This window comes from Geotrypetes seraphini, chromosome 14, assembly GCF_902459505.1.
Source record: "Geotrypetes seraphini chromosome 14, aGeoSer1.1, whole genome shotgun sequence".
NCBI classification, from domain to species: domain Eukaryota; kingdom Metazoa; phylum Chordata; class Amphibia; order Gymnophiona; family Dermophiidae; genus Geotrypetes; species Geotrypetes seraphini.
Window position 1 is genome coordinate 10778572 of NC_047097.1, and position 18555 is coordinate 10797126.

Below are 18555 nucleotides of genomic sequence, written 5' to 3' on the forward strand. Positions count from 1 at the left end.
CACCGACCCCACACGGGGCCTCGGGAACATCCCGCCCATCCTTCACTCGCTTTATCCAGGACATGGGCCACGCTTTGGACTTAGACCTCCAGTCCGACTCCAGATACTCAAAAGAGTACCTAGCGGAGCTGGACATGCCATCACTGCCCAGAGAGTCCCTTCGCTTACCGCCTAATCCGGTACTCCAACAGGCTTTCTTCAGGAACCTGGAGACCCCCTATATGGTCACAGCCGTCCCCTCCAAAATGGAGGCCAAGTACCGTACGGTACCCTACCCGGGGTTTGAACAACCACAGCTCTCCCACCAGTCACTGTTGATAGAATCGTCCCTGAAAAAGGCTCACCCCTCCCGGGTCTCAGCCACGGTCCCCCCAGGTCGGGAAGGCCGAACCCTAGACAAGTTCGGCAGGAGACTATATCAAAATGCGATGATGGCCTCTAGGGTGCAAAGCTACACTTTCACCTTCACATCCTACCTCAAACACCTCATCGGACTATTGAGAGCCTTTGAGACTGACTTACCAGCCTCTCGCCAAGGAGCGTTTAGCCTGCTTGTAGAGTCCCTCTCCAACCTACGCCTCCATCTATTCCATGCGGCCTACGATGGCTTTGAACTCTCCTCCAGAGAGGCAGCCTTTGCTGTCGCCATGCGCCGACTAGCTTGGCTGCGCCTGGTCGACATGGACCCCAACTTGCAGGACCGGTTGGCTAACCTCCCCTGCGTGGGAAAAGAGCTGTTTGACGACACTATCAAGGCGGCTACAAAACGCCTCTCTGAACACGAATGCTCATTTGCCTCCCTCGTCCGGCAAAAGCCAAAACCGCCCGCGTCCAGGCCGTTCAGGGCCCCTCCGCGCCGCTACCCGCAAAAATCCACTCCTGCCTTCTCCCGGCCTCCGCCCAGGTGTCCGCAAGGCCACCATCGGGCCCCACCCAAATCCCAACCGCCTGCAACTACCAAACCACCCCCGTCCTTTTGACAGAGTCCCAGGCTCCCTGCCCATCGGGGGCCGCCTCAGAGCTTTTTACCCTCACTGGGAACAACTCACGTCGGACGCATGGGTCCTTGGCGTGATCTCATCAGGATACTCTCTCAACTTTCGAGCCATTCCTCCAGACAGCCCCCCAGGGAAGTGCCCTCCCAACCGAACGCTGCTACCCCTACTCCTCTCAGAAGCTCGAGATCTGCTTCGCCTGCGAGCAGTGGAGGAGGTTCCCCCCGACCAACGGGGGAAGGGCTTCTACTCCCGTTACTTCCTGGTACCGAAGAAAACGGGAGACCTGCGCTCAATACTAGACTTGAGACGATTCAACAAATTTCTGGTACGGGAAAAATTTCGAATGCTTTCCCTACCGATCCTCTACCCCCTGATCGAAAAAGGCGATTGGCTCTGCTCCCTCGATCTGAAGGAGGCGTACATACATGTTCCAGTGCACCCCGCTCACCGCAAGTTCTTGCGTTTCCAAGTAGGGGACCTGCACCTACAATACCGAGTCCTCCCCTTCGGCCTAGCATCGTCACGCCGGGTCTTCACCAAGTGCCTCGTGGTGGTCGCAGCTGCCTTACGCTCCCAGGGTCTTCAGGTATTCCCCTACCTGGACAACTGGCTGATCAAAGCACCGTCCAGGGAAGGGGTTATCTCAGCGACCCAACAGATTATTATCTACCTACAGAGTCTGGGGTTCGAGGTAAACTTCCCAAAATCCCAACTGAGCCCCTCGCAGTCCCTGCAGTTCATCGGGGCTACACTGGACACGGTTCGCCTCCGTTCCTTCCTCCCCCCCCTCCGCGTCTAGAGGCGTAAGTAAATCTGAGTCGAAGGATCTCACTGCTACCCTCGGTATCAGCTCGACAGATGATGACTCTACTAGGCCACATGGCCTCCACCGTCCACGTCACACCATTCGCCCGTCTCCATCTGAGAATCCCTCAATGGACCCTAGCCTCTCAATGGCGTCAAGATCGGGACTCGATCGATCGCCCTGTGACAGTGACTCCTTCCTTGCAAAGATCGCTCCGCTGGTGGGCCGACTCTTCAAATCTTTCCAAAGGTTTGCTCTTCCTCGCCCCCCCCACACAACAAGGTACTCACCACGGACTCATCGGAGTACGCTTGGGGAGCCCATCTGGATGGCCTACGCACTCAAGGGATGTGGTCAGCAGAGGACCGTCGCTGCCACATCAACGTGCTAGAGCTTCGGGCCATCTATCTCGCAGCTGTAGCTTTTCAACATCTGCTCCACGACCGGGTGGTTCTCATCCGAACCGACAACCAGGTAGCAATGTACTATGTAAACAAACAAGGGGGAACAGGGTCTTGGCCCCTCTGTCGGGAAGCCCTGTGCCTCTGGAAATGGGCAATCTCCAACAACACCTTCCTTCGAGCGGTGTACATACAAGGAGAACAAAACTGTCTGGCGGACAGACTCAGCCGCCTCCTCCAGCCACACGAGTGGTCACTGCACTCTCAGACCCTACGACAGGTGTTCGAACAGTGGGGGACACCTCAAATAGATCTGTTCGCATCCCCCCACAATCACAAACTGCCTCTCTTCTGCTCCCGGATGTACTCCCCGGACCGGCTCGAGGCCGACGCCTTCCTCCTCGACTGGGAGGGAAGGTTCCTGTACACGTTTCCGCCGTTTCCTCTGATCCTGCGGACGCTTGTCCACCTGAAAACAGTACAAGCCACCCTGATCCTGATTGCCCCTAGCTGGCCATGCCAGCCTTGGTTTTCCCTTCTACTTCAACTCAGTGTCAGAGATCCACTGCCTCTGCCTCGGTTTCCCTCTCTACTATCACAGGGTCAGGGTTCGCTGTTACATCCCAATCTTCAATCTCTTCATCTGAATGCTTGGTTTCTTTCCCCCTGACTTCTCTCCCCGTGTCTCAATCAGTCAAGGAGATATTGGAGGCCTCTAGAAAGACCTCGACGAGAACCTGCTACTCCCAAAAGTGGACCAGATTCTCAACCTGGTGCTCCTCCCACAGCCAGGACCCGGTGTCGGTCCCTGTCCCTCTGGTCCTTGACTATTTACTTCAATTATCTCATTCCGGCCTAAAGACCAACTCCATTCGAGTACACCTCAGTGCGATTGCGGCCTTTCATCAGCCCCTGGAAGGGAAAGCCCTCTCGCTCCATCCCTTAGTCTCTCGCTTCATGAAGGGTCTTCTGAATGTCCACCCTCCTCTCAAACCCCCTCCGGTGGTTTGGGACCTTAACGTAGTTTTGGCTCAACTAATGAAACCTCCATTTGAGCCCCTAGACAAATGCCATCCAAAATTCCTCACTTGGAAGGTAATTTTCCTGCTTGCGCTCACTTCCGCTCGGCGAGTTAGTGAGTTACAGGCTCTGGTAGCGGACCCACCCTTCACGGTATTCCATCACGACAAGGTGGTACTCCGCACTCATCCAAAGTTCTTGCCTAAAGTAGTGTCTGATTTTCATCTCAATCAGTCCATTGTCTTGCCTGTGTTTTTTCCCAAGCCCCACTCTCATCCCGGAGAGGTGGCGCTCCACACTCTTGACTGTAAGAGAGCGTTGGCCTTCTACCTCCAACGCACTCAGCCACACCGGAAAGTCCAGCAATTGTTTTTGTCCTTCGACCCAAACCGGTTAGGTTACCCAGTTTCCAAGCGCACCTTGTCCAACTGGTTGGCCGATTGCGTCTCCTTCTGCTTCGCTCAGGCTGGTCTCACACTGCATGGTCGAGTAACGGGACACAAGGTCTGAGCGATGGCAGCCTCCGTAGCGTTCCTCAGGTCCACACCTATTGAGGAAATCTGCAAGGCTGCCACGTGGTCTTCGGTTCATACTTTCACCTCCCACTACTGTCTGGACTCACTGTCCAGGAGCGATGGCCGGTTCGGCCAATCGGTTTTGCGAAATCTATTTGCTTAAATTGCCAACTTCCCTCCATCCCTTTTCAGTTAGCTTGGAGGTCACCCACATGTGAGAATATCATGCCTGCTTGTCCTGGGATAAAGCACAGTTACTTACCGTAACAGGTGTTATCCAGGGACAGCAGGCATATATTCTCACAACCCGCCCACCTCCCCGAGGTTGGCTTCTTTGCTAGTTAAGTGAACTGGAGACCACGAGGGGATGCGCCCCCTAGTGGAGCAGGAAGGCACGCATGCGTGGAGCAGCAGAGCAAACTTAAATCTTCAATCAAGTTTGCTTGAAAATGCTTCCGCATCGGGGCTCCGTAGATGACGTCACCCACATGTGAGAATATATGCCTGCTGTCCCTGGATAACACCTGTTACGGTAAGTAACTGTGCTTTACTGTAATTCAGTTCATAATGTGGGACATCGAACAAATAAACTTAGACTTAAAAGAGTTCAAAATGTCACAGTATGCTTGATCTTTGACTTGAAAAAATCAGATCATATTACATTTTACTACAGAGAACTTAATTGGCTTCCGTTTGAGGCTCGCATGTTATTTAAACTGGGCCCTCTCTGTTATAAAGTCTTACACGGCCAGGTGCTGGAGTATTTACTAGAATTATTTACTTTGTTTACACCAAACCATTCTTTACGCAACTCTACTTTATTTGTCTTTCCCTCAGCTCGAGGTTGTATTCAAAAGAGATTCCAGCAATGTCTGCTTGCTTATCAGGCAGCGAGCTGGGACAGGGAGTTACGCTCTTTAGTCACAAAGTCTTGTTCCTATTTACATTTTAGAAACTACTAAAATCAATATTATTTACAAAATTTCTAGAGAACTAAACTAAACTAAAACTTAGCTTTGTATACCGGATCTTCAGCCAGAAAGGAGCTCGACTCGGTTAACAGTAACTAAAAAATACTGAATAAAGTAAATCAGAAAATATTAATATGACTGGTTTCCGAAGTGTTTGGCAAATAAAATAGTTTAATACGATCTTATGACAAGTTTTGTAGATCACTGGGAATGTCCAGGTTTTTTTAAATCTTTTTGTGAACCACATCAATCCGTAAGGTTGTAATGTACTGAAAGCCATGTTAGATGTTAACACAGGATTAACAGTGAACACAGAAGGAGGAATGTAACGAGCAGAGAATGCATCTTACAGTGTGTGGTTAACTACTACTAAAATAGAGCAGTTAATGTCCAAAAGATGTAGATAATGCCAGTGCATTATTTGCAATTCAATTAATGCAGATTAAAATTTTTTTTTTCTATTTTAACAAAATGGCAAAATGCTGGGAGCATCTCTTACATTTAACACTGTGGTTTTGTAGTTGTCACACATTGGGTGAATCTCTTCCTAAAAGCAATTAATAAATCTTAATAAAAGGTTTGGCCATTAATTCAGGGTAATCACAAAACCTTGCAATACTATAGTAAACAAGCCCCATAATTATGTGGGTACATGCTAGCACTTTCCCCCGTCACTCTTATTTCATCGTGTTCTAATAATAAAAGGTGAAGTAGTAAAACAAAGAGGAGTTTTATATATATAAAAAAAAAACCAACCCAACCACCAAATACTCACCTCATAGATGCCGTTTGTTTCCTTACGCCAAGTCCACTCAGGATGCGGGTAGCCTATTGATTTGCAGTATAGAATAGCTTTTTGTCCTTCATTTTTGTTTTCACTTCTTTTATGGCCAGTAATTTCAGGTGATGCTACAAATAGAATGGTAGATAGCAAAGTTCTATTACAGAAAAAAAAATAGAACATTTTGCTATGTGTCCTTCAGAATTCCCTACAATTATAAAATAAAGCAATGAATAATATATGCAATTTAAAAACGGGCTATGCTAAAACATCCCATCTACCCCAGTCCCTTGGCTTCACAGCACTAGTTTGTCATGCTATATACATTTACAGAGAAAAATTGCAAAATTAAGAGAAATATTATTTATATCTATATAATGTAAAGCAGAGATTCTCAAACTTGTCCTGGGGAAAACCCAGCAAGTCAGGTTTTCAAAATATCCACAATAAATATACATGAGATAGCTTTGCATACCAAGGAGGCAGTGTATGTACAGCTATCTCATGCATATTCATTAACTCAAATTCTTAAAACCAGCTATCAAATATTTAATACAAACAAGTATTATCTGAATCAATTCAATTTTAATCTTATCTCCCACAGTTCATTTCATTACAGTACTTTTACAACTTACCAATACTTAATTTATTAATAAATATCAGAATAATTTAGTCACTGAACCCAATCCCCATCACTCACACTCACATCCCAACTTTCACATACATACTACAGTCATTGTGATTACTTTTATCCAACACTAGATCTTGGTTAGTTCATTAGTCCATGATCATCTAGTCAGAGGCTTCAAACTGAGAGTTTCACAACAGTCTAGCACATGAAAATCACAATTTCTTAAACACAATCGGCAGGCCTCTCTGTCCTCATGATGGTCCTGTTCTTCAATTCATAAAGCTTTCAGCTCAACACAAGACTATGTTTTGCTAATTGGCGTCTTCAGGAGCTGTGTTTGCAAGGATGCAGTTTGATTTCCTGGTAGACGGTGTGTTTCATGCTTGTCAGCTGATCCCGGCTTATGCCGAACCCTGGGTCCTGCTCAAGTCATGCTTAATTTATTGGTGAAATTGTGATGTTGGTGAGCCTTGCAAACATAGGGGGTTGTTTGTAGAGTAAAGTTGAAATTTCTGAACAGTCAAACTTCCCCAGTCCCAGCCGGAAGGATGTGCTAAGAATGGAATTGGTTCAATGATTGGCCACCAAGATGGTCTCAGGGCTCAAGGATGTCCCTTATGAAGAACGACTAGGTAAGTTGCACCTTTACTTTCTCGAGGAACGCAGAGAGAGGGGTGACATGATAGAGACGTTCAAATACGTTACTGGCCGCATTGAGGTGGAAGAAGATATCTTCTTCCTTACAGGCCCTACGGCGACAAGGGGGCATCCGCTGAAAATCAGGGGCAGGAGATTCCATAGTGAAACTAGGAAATACTTCTTCACCGAAAGAGTGGTCGACCGTTGAAATAATCTTCCACTTCAGGTAGTTGAGGCCAGTAACGTGACTGATTTTAAGATCAAATGGGATCAACACGTGGGCTCACTTCAAAGAGGAACTTAGAGGGGAGGGTTATTTGAGTGGGCAGACTTGTTGGGCTGTGGGCCCTTTTCTGCCGTCATATTCTATGTTTCTATTCTAAAGCAGTGGCTCTCAATCTAGTCCTCGGGACCCATCTAGCCACTTAGGTGTCCACGATATCCACAAATGAATATGCATGAGATAAATTTGTATGCATGACTTCCATTTTATGCAAATTTCTCCAATGCATATTTACTATGGAGATCCTGAAAACCTAACTGGCTAGTTAGGCCTTGAAGACTGGATTGAGAAACCCTGGTCTAAAGTAATCTTAGGACTCTCAATTTTCCACAGCAGTTTCCTTAACCCACAGCTAGTTTCTTAGGAAAGATAGCCTGAGCAAGACAGCAATTCAGTAGTGCTAAATTGTTTCTACTTTCCTGATTTTTACTGATAGTTTGCTTCAGTGAATCCCTTAGTTTGACAACTGTCTGCAAGTAAATACTGATATAATTTCAGTGCTAGTACATTAAGGAAAGTTTTATAAAATTCCTCAGTACATCCATCAATTCTAGATGATTTCTGTAAGCATAGTAAATGACAATAAAGACTGGTAAGTTTATCCAGCTTGCCTAACAAGGTGGCCAGAGCCACACCCACCACTCTATGTAGGTTATAGTCCTTCATGATTAAACACTGATATCATACACAGGGTAGTTGACAATTCGCCACCAGCTATAAGTAGTTATGATACAGTTCAAAGAGTAGTTTTATTATATAGCTGCAGTATAGTCTAAAAGGGAAGAGAGATTCTTGATAAGTTATTTCCTGATCCCGAAGAGCTTGACCACTCAGCATAGCCCCTGAAGGAGCTGGACCACCCGGTCCACTGCTGTGAACCCCTCGGCATGGGACGGCACTCTTATCAGCTAATAATCTAAATAAGGAGGCACCTGTATCCCTGCTTTGTAGAGGTGCGGAGCTGTTGCCAGCCCAAACAGGAGAGCAGAGATCTGGAAATGCTGCTCCAGAACATGGAATCTCAAGAATTTCCTGTGGGCTTGGAAGATGGGGATATGCAGATAAGACTCCATTAGTTCTAACAAGGCAAGAAATTCCCTGTGCGCCACAAAGACAATGACCGATCGAACTATTTCCATGAGGAAACAGGGAATCTTGACAGCTGCATTGACGGACTTGAGGTTCAGGATTGGTCTCAAATCTCGATAGTCTCTTTTGGGCTTAACAAAATATACTTAATATCTGCCCAAGCCCAATTCTTTGTCTGGTATGGCTTCTATGGCTCTGAGATCTATAAAAGCCTTGTCACTGTCTCTCGTACTCTGGCCGCTTTTTCCAGCTTTCCCACTGGCGAACTCACAAAGAAGTCTGGGAGGGACTAAAAGAACTCTGATTTGTATCACTTCCAAATGATATCTAATACCCAACAGTTTGAAGAAGTCTGTGCCCAAGCCTCCCAGTACTCAGACAACCTCCCTGACTCCCTCACACCCACGTGGGGGAGGGGACATGGAGCAGCTACCATAGCCTGGTGGGATCTGGAGGCTTTGAGGTACCTGACACTCCCAAATCTCTGTCTCAGGTCCTGAAATACCCTCTGACTAGAGGGAGCCCCCGAGTACTGGTGAAAGCGCCTTAAGCTGTGAAAATTTCCTCACCTGGATCCCCCTTGGAGCCTGAGGTCTGCTGTCTGGGAGCAACTTTGGCTTACAATCTGCAATGCTAGTCATTAGATCGTTGAAACCCTTACCAAAGAGTAATTGCACTTTAAACAGGAGCTTGCTCAATGTTGGAGGCCAAATCTCCCAACCATTGCCTGATCCAGAGAATTCTGCAGGTAGAGATGGCGTATGCTGAGACCTTGCTCAAGATCATAAAGAGGTCATAAGAGCATCTGCTACATAATCCACCCCTGCTAGCAGAAATTTAGGGGTTGAACTATGGTCTGAATCAGTAGCCCGGCTTACGTTTAGAGTAGCACGCCTAGGTGACATGTGAGGCTGCTGCTGTGGCCTTCAAACTGTGCACCGTAGCCTCAAATTGCCTTTTAATGACAAAATCCATCCTGTGGTCCTGGTCAGTATCACACCACCATCACTAGGAAGGGAGGTATACTTGGTAACTTGCACTACCAAGGAATCCACCTTCAGCGTAGACAATAGCTGCTGGAATTTGTTGTCTACTGGATAGAGATTTGTCATAGCTCTTGCAAAAGTTAAGGGTCCCTCAGGTACTTCCCAATGATCTATGAGCATCTTAGTAATATCCAGATGTGAAGGGAAGCATGTCACTTGCACCTTTCTGCTACTCATGAGTGAGCACCCGAGGTGGCTCCAAATTCAGCTCCTGAAGGGACTCTGTGATAATTTCCTGCAACATTGATGGTCTGAACAGTCTGCACATAGTTGGGACCACTCCAAGATCCAGGATTGCCACATGATTGTGGTCTAGCTCCCCTAACTAAAATGCTGGATCTCTGAGAGCAGAGGAACCAAACCAGGAAAGCAAAGGCATGAACTCGGATGCATTTTCATCCAAATCCTGCCATGACTGGGTTCCCGACGCTTGACATGGCTCTGTTGAGGGGACTCTGTTTCCTTAGAAGATATCAGCCCTGGCACCACTCCCACTGAGCCCCACCCCCGATGAATTAACCCAGCCTCTGTAGCTTAAAAAGGCTTCATAATATGGATAAATTTGGGAGTGAAATTCTAGCCAGGTTGCCCAGTGAGCCCTGTTAGACACTCCTGTGATGCCCTCTGAGTCTTGTCCGCCGGCATGCAACTGCACTTTGCCAGGAACACCAACTCTTCCTTGTCCAGTTCCAACTGAAATTTATGGCCCGAGACCCACATATCCTGGGCTCCCATCACCTCAGAGGACTTAGGGGAGGCAAAGCCTGTAGCTCTGCCTCCCCCCCTTCACATGCTGCATCGTGACTACCCTTTGACAGGCAACCTCCACAAATTTGGCATGAACCTGAAGTATCCCTGCCAGAGAAGTCCATCCCCACCGCTTTTAAGTAAAAATGAGGTATTTTGAGGCAGATGTGAGGCTTTTAAAAGAAAATTGGGAAATCTAAGATGGCCATCATGATAGCAATTTTGAATTTTAAAATGGCCCATGGAGACTCAATACAAATTCAAGGAAGGGGCTTTTAGAGATGGGGGACCTTGTCCCTAACATCAGAAGCTCACAAAATTCACATTTAGAGACACCTTCCATCCCTGATTTTTTTTATTACTGGCCGTGGCGGTAAAATTTCTAACACTTAAAGGAATTCTTTGAGCATTAGAGCTTTTACTGCCATGGCCAGCAATAAAAAAAACCCTAACGCGACTTCATAAAAGGGGTGATAAATGTTGAAACTGTTATATCAGGGATTCATTCCCATCTCTCTTCCCGCCACAGATATGAATGTTGGTTTCATAATATCCCCAGCTCCAACTGGCCCAAAGACTGGAAGAACTGACCCAGGAATCAAATCCAGGTTCTTTTCATGACAGAGGCTCTAAGCCAGCCCCAGAATTTTCTTTTCTAATATGAACACTTTGCTTTTGATGTTCAGAAAAAAATAAAGAAGATACCAGTACCGTATTTTCACGTAGATAACGCGCACCCGTGTAAAACACGCACACGGGTATAGCGTGCGAAAAACACAAATTTATGTACAGAAATTTTTATATACCACGCACACGTATACCGCGCATGCTGCCTGACTCTCCCGTCGCCGCCCGACTCTCCTTTCGCCCGCCCCGATTCTCCTCTGGCCACCCCGACTCTCCTTTCGCCCGCCCCGACTCTCCTCTCCCCCTTGAAGTCCTGTCCCCACCCTGAAAGCCTGATGCCCCCCCCAACGTCCGATTCACCCCCCACCCCGAAGGACCGCTCGCACGTACTCCCACCCGCACCCCCACCCTGAAGGACCGCTCGCACCCCCACAGCCTCCCGACCCCCCCCATCATGTAGAAGCTCCTACCGGTGTCCTGCTGCTTCCTCTTGGCGGTCCCGACTCTCCGACACGATCGGGGTAAGAGGGAGCTCAAGCCCTCTTGCCCCAGCCAACCGCGGCACCCCCGATGCGATCGGTGCAAGAGGGAGCTCAAGCCCTCTTGCCCCGCCGACTCCCCAACTCCCCCACAATATCGGGCCAGGAGGGAGGCCAAGTCCTCCTGGCCCTGGCGACACCCCCCCCCCCCGCTAGTTGTTCGGGCCAGGAGGGAGCCCAAACCCTCCTGGCCACGGCGACCCCCTACCCCCACCCCGCACTACATTACAAGGCCCTCCTGCCCTCGACGCAAACCCCCCTCCCCCCAACGACCGCCCCCCCTAGAACCTCCGACCGCCCCCCCAGCCGACCCGCGACCCCCCCTGGCCGACCCCACGACACCCCCACCCCCCTTCCCCGTACCTTTGTGTAGTTGGCCAGACAGACGGGAGCCAAACCCGCCTGTCCGGCAGGCAGCCAACGACGGAATGAGGCCGGATTGGCCCATCTGTCCCAAAGCTCCGCCTACTGGTGGGGCCTAAGTCGCCTAGGCCAATCAGAATAGGCCCGGGAGCCTTAGGTCCCTCCTGGGGGCGGGGCCTTGGGCACATGGTCGGGTTGGGCCCATGTGCCTCAGGCCCCGCCCCCAGGTGGGACTTAAGGCTTCCGGGCCTATTCTGATAGGCCCAAGCGCCCTAGGCCCCACCAGTAGGCGGAGCTTTATGACAGATGGGCCAATCCGGCCTCATTCTGTTGTTGGCTGCCTGCCGGACAGGCGAGTTTGACTCCCGTCTGTCTGGCCAACTACACAAAGGTACGGGGAAGGGGGGTGGGGGTGTCGTGGGGGTCGGCCAGGAGGGTCGCGGGTCGGCTGGGGGGGCGGGCGGAGATTCTTGGGGGGGGCGGTCGTTGGGGGGAGGGGGGCTTGCGTCGAAGGCAGGAGGGCCTGGGATCCCTCCTGCCCTGTCCTTCAGGGTGGGGGTGCGGGTGCAGGTGGGAGTGCGTGCGAGCGGTCCTTCGGGGTGGGGGTGCGGGTGCGTGCGAGCGGTCCTTCGGGGTGGGGGTGCGAGCAGTCCTGCGGTGAGGGTGAATCGGACGTCGGGGGGGGGGAACTATGTAAAAAAAATTTTGTACAATGCGCTCACGCATATCCCGCGCAAGGTTATGCACGGTTTGTAAAAACACGTATAACGCGCGCGTTATATGCGTGAAAATACGGTAGTTTGCATTAAATATACTGCCCATCAAGCATATACTTACACAGGATAAAAATGTTATCTAAATGTTATCTAAAAAAAAAAAAAAAATGTTATCTAAAAAAAAAATAAAAGTTAATTCTCATCATACCTTTTACTTCAAATGTTATCTAAAAAATATTATCTAAAAATGTTATCTAAAAAAAAAATAAAAGTTAATTCTCATCATACCTTTTACTTCAATGGTGGCATTGGCTGAAGGGTGGAAAGTAAGAAAGGTAAACACACAAACGTACTCTCCTGAGTCATCTGTTTTGGCTTTTGAAATCCTGTAGATTTGAGATCAAAGCTGATCAGTATGTACATGGATGGGATGCATTAGAAATGTACCAAAAAACATATTCTAAGGATGTCCACTACTATTCCCACTACAAAACCGATAGCTTACTTGTGTTCAGTGCTCATGGCATTTTTCCTACTGCCAGAAATCTCTTCCCCATTCTTTTCCCAATAGCTGGAGTTGAGAGGGCTGGGATTAGTGGTCAGGTTACACTGAAGAATTATAGTGCCACCAAGTGGTTGAAGGATCACGTCTTCACTTGCATTAATCCTAGGTTCTGAAACAAAATGCACAATACAAAATTTTAAATCTGGAACAAAGCCAGCCTGCGGTGGAGCTTGTACATAAAGCAGAGCCAGAGTACACCCAAACACACTTATCTGTTCTAGAGATAGAATGAAACCAACACAGTGTTAAGGCAAAACACACAGACATATTTCACAGAATACGGGTGTGTCAAACAGTTAGCCCCTTACCATCTAAAGCTTTATGCAGATAAAAAGTACTCAAATATAATATACTTACACCTGGGAGGTGCATTAAAGGAATCATTTCCTTTAATGATAATATAGGAAGAAAAAATATTCAGAAGAAAAATTTAGTCACCCTAAGCTTTTATATTTTAGTAATGTCTTAATTTTCTTAAATTTTAAATTGTCTTAAAGGAGCTCAGATACCTCAGTGAAATGGCCGACCTTTGTTTACAACTTTAGATTGTTAATGGAGCTCAGCAGGAGAGGCCAATCCTGTTTGGATATTTGAATGCCTTTGTTAAAAGCACAAGCGAAGAAAATGGCAGTAAGAACAAAAATAAATTGCTAACCAGACTAAATCTTTGAATTACAATTTAAATGCCATCAAGCGTTTGGAAGAAAAGGAATTTACTATTTTATGTGGCGGATTTAATCTTTTAGCTCTAATTATTTTGGGTGATACAGCAACAGAAGAAATGGGATTGGTCCACCCCAAGTCTACAGATGAGTGTATTACTTCAACCATCTGCACCAAGGATGTAAAATGAGGGTCATTCCCCACCTCACAAGCCCTGATAGCATTTCTATCGATACGGCTACCATAACCATATTACGCATTGCAACAAGATCAACTATGGTGTACAAAAGTTGCAAAGGTATGTAAAATGCTAGTTTAGAATAAAATTTGCATTTTGGGGCAAAATTTGCCAGCATGGGCTTTAGAATTTCAGAGCTGTTTTAATTACCAATAGTTCATATGACTTATGAAATATCAGGAAATTTTAGTTAATTTTATTCAGTGATGGCTATTGGAGCTGTTGAGAAACATTTTTCTAACATACAAGAGGAACTGAATCATTAAAGTGTTTCTCTTTTTTTAAATAAAAAAAGGCTTAGTAAATCAGCCATTTAAGTCACAGCATCACATGTAATGTTTGGTTCATGGCTCCCAGGTCAAAACTACTCAAAGTATAATTCAAATTAATTTTTCTATCAGTTTTCTGATTAAATGATCCTCAATAATCTTGCGTTATCTCTTACCTATGACACCAGGTTACCAATGGGTGATTTACACCAAACATTAAGAACACATTCCAATTTTTGTCAGTCATTGTCACTGAAGAGTAAAAACTACTTGCAACTAGTAATTTAAGCAGTGTTGTTCTAAATCTTATACATCAAATACTTACAGTCAAGTATTTCAATTTTCATCATTGGAATGAATAATAAGCAATCTAAAATTTACAGTTGAAATTATAATAGAATTCAGAATAAACTGGCATATAACCTATTACATTTGTCATCACTAGGAAAAATTCATTAGCAAAACAATTATAAAAATTAAACTGTATCTATGTAGTCAAACACATCATCAAGAAAAATAAACAGAATAGAATGGCACGTTCTGTGTACTCTACACACTGTGCATGCCAGGGGTACACAATAGGTTAAAAAAAAAAAGAAAAGAAAAGAAATCCTACTGAATCACGATAAAATCAGAAGATCAATAGGATGAAGTCTGCAGGCAGCCTGAAAAAATCAAGGTTACTAGGGAAAAGGCACCAGACACAAATGATTCACAAGGTTAGGACTACATCTGTGGCAAAAGACAATTTGTACACCAGGTCATCGGAGCTCCTGACTTCACAAATAACTTCTGTTCTGTAGTACAAATCTGATAGGCTTACTATGTCTGAAGAAAACTGGATTCTTTGAAGGCTGCAATATATTTTGCTGAACCAACATAAGATTTACACTGTACATCATGCTTGATTGAGAAACTGCATACATCTCTTTTCAGAATGAACTGAAGAAGAGACCTATGTGTTCTCAAAAGCTCGCACTTTATATTGTTTTTGGAAAACACTTACTGTACTTTGGTTCAACAAATTATATCAAAACCTGCAAAGAAATCTACACAAAACATTTAAAGACTTTTATACAGGATTCAAAACACAAAACTTAGCCTGCTGTGTAAAAAGGTGCAACATGAAGGAGGAAGACGGCCAAGAGAAAAAGTTATCACAGGTTGACAAAATATAGGAAGAAAAACTCTTTACATCATTTGATCATGAAAAGCAAAAGTGAACAATGACATGGCAGACATGTCAATAAGCGGCCAAACTTGTACTAAAACGACATAAATGTGAAACAGAGGAATGTGAAAATGTACTGGTATAAAGTAGAGAATGACACGGTGACAAAACTCATCACCGTTCCCGTCCCCGCGGATAACCGCGGGAAACCATCTTCATGTCATTCTTTAAGGAGAGAAGGAAGAATCAGAGTATAATTGGGCACAACCACTGACCCGCAAGCTTTGCTTTGAAGAATGCTGGTGTAGAAGGACCGAGGTTGAACAGACACTAGAAAATGACATGGAATTATTTCCCGCGGTTATCCGCGGGGACGGGAACGGTGATGAATTTTGTCACCGTGTCATTCTCTAGTATAAAGTTCTCAAAGTCAAATAAGCAATCCTTGGAAGGTCTCCATGAAAAATTCTGAAAGCAAACAAATATGAACGGAGTAGAAAAAAAATATTTTCTTTTTCATCACATCATAGTTTCAGAATAGCAACCAAGAGACGAGCTACTGCCCAGCAGTCAATGCAATGAGTAATTATCAAGAAAACAGAGCTGACCTAGAAATACTGTACCGTTTTTAAATGATAAAACCAAACATCCTTGTTTTTTGCACCCACACAACATTCACATCTTCTACATGCATTTTCCTTTATTACAGTAGCAACACCACCAAAGTCAGAGCCACTGTGAAATTGGATCAGATATTTTTCTCTTCCTTCAGTTTTCATAGTGCACTTGCCCTGCTGTATAGCCATAATCAAGGCAGCATTACCACACCGTATCCTGAAGAGAGACCCCAGAGCCTGTGCTAGGGACAAGTGCAGAGCAGCAAAAGCTGTTCCGTGCAATAGTTCTAGCCCTTGTCTCTGCACTGTCCATTAGGAATGTGAAGTCATTTGAAATGAAATTCATGATGTCATCTAATGATAACAATAAAAAAAAACCACCCCAAACCCTGAAATTGTTACATTTCATCTATCATTAATTCAAGGAATTCACCTTGAAATGAAAACAACCAAAACAAAATGAAAAATTCTGCCATGCATACATGTACTGTCCATCACTCAATCAGGACCAATATTAAATCTAGGTGCAAAAATTAGCGAATCAGACCATCGCATAAGCATACACCATAGCTCATGCAATATGTTGCAATTGTTCCTTTCTCTCTCCCTCCCCCCCCCCCCCCAACATCTTGCTTGAGCCAGAACAGTACCTTTCCCCTTCACTCTAAAACCCATTTATTATTAAATAGCTCCTTTAGTGAGTCAATTAAGCCAGTAGTCTAAATCCCACCCCAGAGACTCTATGAAATGCTAATATTTAACATTGCAATCATGTTATCAAATGACAGCATAATTTTCCATTGTTTGGTGTCTCCTGTGCCACTCAAAGGTTCCCCATTAGCATAGCTGGGATTAACAAGGACACACTTTTATAGGAAAAATTTGTAACACCAAACATACAATATTTGCCAGATTGATTTAGGAAAAATAGGGGAAAAAACCCACAGTTTTTACAGCTCTATATTGTTAGCAGCTGACATTGTGCTGAGCTATGAGTTAGATCTGAAAAATACTTAGAGAACATTTTACTAAACCTTTTTTTTAAAAAAAAAAAAAAAAAAAAGAAAAACAAACAAATCCAGAAAAACCCAAGTTGGATAAACTATGCAAATTGATGTTTTTCCCATTAATTTTATTGTGCTTGATCAGAAAAATTTTAAAGCCCATCTGGGGGTCGCTCAAAGCCACTGATTACTTTAAAGCTCCATTTTTCTTAAAATTTGCTATTATTTTTGCTCAATGGAGCAACTTTCTTGGCATTATAGCTATAACTTATGTTTTCACACTTTGCAATGAAACATTGATAAAGGCATTTATGCAAAAAAAATCTAGCAGAGGATCTCTAATCAAAAAATAATGGGTATATATTGAAGGCATTAAGGCTAGTACTGGGCAGACTTGCACAGTCTGTGTATGGACATTCAGTTGAGGACAGGCTGGGGAAGGCTTCAATGGTTAGGATGGTTTAGATGGGCTGGAGTAAGCTTTGATGGAGACTCCAGTAGATAGAACCTCTACTGGGTAGAGTTCTGTGTTTCTGACCAAGATATATCTAAGAAAAAGGACCATTTACTATGTTTATTAGATGAACCTTTAATATCTGCACTTTATTGTGGAAAATAACAGAAATTAAACATACTTCACTAATAGCTAAACACATATACTTTGGGTGTTCCAAATACTCAAGCATTAAGGGCCCCTTTTAGAAAAGCTGCAGTAAAGGTTTCTACTGTGGGCTAGCGAGGTAAATGTTCCGATGCTCTTAGGAATTCTATGAGCGTAGAAGCATTTACCTCGTTGGCCTGTGGTAAAAACCTCTACCACGGCTTTGTAAAAGCCAGTGTTAATGTCTTCTTGAGATAGTAAGGATAATGCCTGTGATGCTGTTCAACTCCTTCCTATCTCAAGACGACATTGAATGCTTGAGTGTTTGGAACACCAATGGTAGATGACTACACCAAAGAATGTGTGTTTAGCTATTAGCGAAGTATATTAAATTTCTGTTATTTTCCACAATAAAGTGCAGATATTGAAGGTTCATTTAACAAAATGCCAGATTTTTTGCATAAAATGTCTCTTTATCAATGCATCATTGCCGAGTGTGAAAACAAAAGTTATAGCTAAAATACCAAGACATTTGTTCCATTTAAGCAAAAATAATAGCAAATTTTGAGAAAAATGAAGCAACCCCAGGATGGACTTTAAAAAATTATTTTCTGATTAAGTACAATCAAATGCATGGGAAAAACTTCAATGTGCACAGTTTTTCCAACTTTAGGTTTTTTTGGACAGCCCTACTCTGCAGTCATCTCTCATAATCAGGCCCCAATGAAGGCCCTTGTTTCCCTATCAGTTTTCTCTGCTCTCATCTCTAGGGTAAGAATCCCCAGCTTTCTCTCTCCAACCCAGCAAGAGCCCCCCATTTTCTCTCCCTCTCTGTGTCAAATCCCTTCCAGCACACATATTTCTCATAGCTTTCTCTCAACTCCCCTCTCCGAGAGCCACCTATAGCTCTTTTCACAAACTCCCTCCCCCCATCCACATACCTTCTTGATCTAAAACCCTTGTCAGACCCAGCACACCCATAACCCATGTATTCTAGCTGTATTTTTTTTTAATTTGTTGCACCCCCTCCCATCCCAAGCTCTTTCTAGATCTCCTCTCTCAACCTACCTCATCACAGCTCTCTTTCAATCCTAATCTCCTCCCAGTAGGCACACACCAGTTCTCAACCCTTGCCCTCAGAACTGACAACTCTCTCAAACCCAACCCTCCTCCATGCACACTCTCTCCAAAGCTTTCTGTAAATCCTCCTTATATACACATACCTTCTCACTGTACCACTCCACCTGTGGTATTTC

General features: G+C 45.0%; 1 protein-coding gene across 1 annotated transcript in view; it reads right to left on the bottom strand.

The window, feature by feature from the left end:
- Positions 1-18555, bottom strand: part of NPTN (neuroplastin) — a 122471-nt gene that overhangs the window by 85011 nt on the left and 18905 nt on the right. Inside the window, exons 4-6 of the mRNA XM_033920732.1 lie at positions 12677-12845; positions 12460-12557; positions 5486-5619 (exon numbers count right to left, since the gene is read on the bottom strand). Coding sequence (XP_033776623.1) covers positions 5486-5619; positions 12460-12557; positions 12677-12845 — 401 coding nt within the window. The remainder of the gene's footprint in view (positions 1-5485; positions 5620-12459; positions 12558-12676; positions 12846-18555) is intronic.